We start from the raw sequence: 2,431 nt of genomic DNA, 5'->3' as shown, positions 1-2,431 counted from the left end.
TTTGCAAATGCTCTTGATATTTTGAGTTTTTGACAACATGGCATTGTGGTTGCATGTTCTCTTTTTATTACTCTGTTTTTTCTATGTCTTATTAGGTTTGTCCTAAGTCAAACATTCCTAACTTTGACCTTCTTTCAAAAAATCCATGTAGTTTCACAACATGCGAATTATATACTATGAAAGTATTTTTCATATAGTTAATTAAAAACATAAATCTTATATTGTTAACCTATACATTTTTTTTAAAAAAAGATGGTCAAAGATAGAAATGTTTGACTTAGGACAAAATTAATACAACATGTAAAAGAAACCGGATGGAGTAGTTTCTTTACTCAACAAGGCTGCATTTTTTTTGTTAGTAAAGATCTCAGCTTAATACTTCTTTTCCTGATGTGCAATATTTTCTCACATGAATTTATCTTTTGTCTTGCTCATATGATTTGGGATGCAGTTTTGATGTGCACTTTGTAAGGACTTACATTTTTATACCTTGTATTTATTGAATTAGTGGTTCAAACCAGCTATTTGAATTATTAGTCACATAGACATAGTACAAGGTTGCATTTATTTACCAAAAAAAGAACAGTGATATTGGAAGACATAACAACTCTTATCTCAAAAGCGTGATGTTACACTTTTAAAGGAAAATCAGTGGACTTTATGATTGAATGTATGACTCTTGCGAAGTGCTTAGCTATGTTTTCCCCTAGTCTAGATTTCATAGGAAGAAAATCCGTTGTACTATGTCAGTTAGTTTTGAGGAGTAAACCAAGCTGGAATTTGTTTGGGGAGTGAAGTAGACAGTGAATTGCTCAACGCAGTAAAATAAACTTAATTTTCCATCTGTGATGATATCCACTTCCGAGGAACTAAAGCCTGAAACACCTGTTTGTATATTTTTTTACAAGAAATTCAGCATAATTTTTAACAGCAAAACAATGTCATTTCTGAGCAACAGAAGACATACTATACTGATCTCTTTCAGTAATCATGAACACACTGTCAAAGGAGTCAAGACAGCTGCTACCTGTCTATACCTTCTTATGTAATTATTTAAGGGGTTTCCATTTTTTTATTTTATAATCCAGGTATATGATGGACTCTGAGACTGCTGCTCCTCTGACACTTTATATGCTTGAGGTGCGATACATTTCGTAATGGTTTCCTTAAAATTAAATTTCAATTATTTTTCTCACATAATTAACATTTCAGGGTATGCTGAGCTCTCAAAAGTCATCTGCCAGAACGAAGGCTCTTGATTTGATCCTAAATCTCGGGGTACATGCACACCTGCTGGAACCTATGGTCGTTGGAGATGCACCACTTATAGATAAAAGTGAATCTGTGAAGCATTCTTATCTAAGTAATGAATACGGATCAAGTATAGATGAACCAAGGGAAGAAGAACCTGAAGAAGAGCAGAAAATCAGTCCTGCTATTGATCAATTTGAGTCATGGCTTCTTAAAATACTTTTTGAGGTTCTCCTTCTCCTAGTACAGGTATTATTTTTAGTAGATTGATTCTGAGCATGCATTTGGGTTGCTATATTTGTATTCTGTTAATCTCAAGGAAATGTATAAGCAAATTAACTGTTTTCATTGTTGCTCTCAGAGAGCTATCTTTCTCTTATAGTGTCATATTTATATGTATGAATTTATTTATTTTTTGTGAAGATGTGTGTTTATGCTCCAATTCATCCATGGTTTTTTATTAAATTTTGATTAAGTTAATTAATTCTAAGCATTATTTTTAGCCCTAAAAAATGAGCAAGGCTTTATTAATCCATGTTATGCAACTATATTTCTGTATGGTGGTAATCTGATATGTGTGATTTTTTTACTTGCTACCATAGATGGAGGAACGACAAGAGATCGTGTGGGCCTCAGCTTTGAGTTGTCTATTTTACTTTGTATGTGATGGAGGAAAAATTATTAGGTGTAGACTGGGAGGTCTGGACATAAGGGTAAATGCAATCTTCAAATTTACTTTTGCTAGTAATTACTCCCATCTTCAATAAACCACATTACGTATGTATTCATACTTGTTTATGGGTTTGAATATGTTCATATACTTATATTAAGATACTTTAGATCTTGCCATGCGAAAAATTTTCAAAGAAATTCATATTTTTTAATATATTACTAAAATGCCACTACTGTAGTATATATAATAAGTATAACCACATACTCTATGTATGCATGCATACTTAAAGTATGTGGTGCGTATATAGATATATATATATCTATATATACATATATATATATCTATATAATGTATATATTTATATATAGTATGTCTGTATACATATAAGTATATGGTGTGATTATAATATCTATATATATATATATGAGACGGTGCCATACATGTAGCTGTATGCATATATGCATGAAATATTACATGTGTATACACTGCTATGCTTTCTTGAATGAT

General features: G+C 31.4%; 1 protein-coding gene across 1 annotated transcript in view; it reads left to right on the top strand.

Moving 5' to 3' along the window:
• The window catches only part of LOC110433786, a 14,132-nt gene that overhangs the window by 4,363 nt on the left and 7,338 nt on the right, over positions 1-2,431 (top strand). Inside the window, exons 8-10 of the mRNA XM_021456361.1 lie at positions 1,089-1,140; positions 1,213-1,500; positions 1,854-2,015. Of these exons, the coding sequence (XP_021312036.1) occupies positions 1,089-1,140; positions 1,213-1,500; positions 1,854-2,015 (502 nt within the window). The remainder of the gene's footprint in view (positions 1-1,088; positions 1,141-1,212; positions 1,501-1,853; positions 2,016-2,431) is intronic.

This window comes from Sorghum bicolor, chromosome 3, assembly GCF_000003195.3.
Source record: "Sorghum bicolor cultivar BTx623 chromosome 3, Sorghum_bicolor_NCBIv3, whole genome shotgun sequence".
NCBI lineage: Eukaryota > Viridiplantae > Streptophyta > Magnoliopsida > Poales > Poaceae > Sorghum > Sorghum bicolor.
This window is presented reverse-complemented; position numbering and strand designations above follow the sequence as displayed.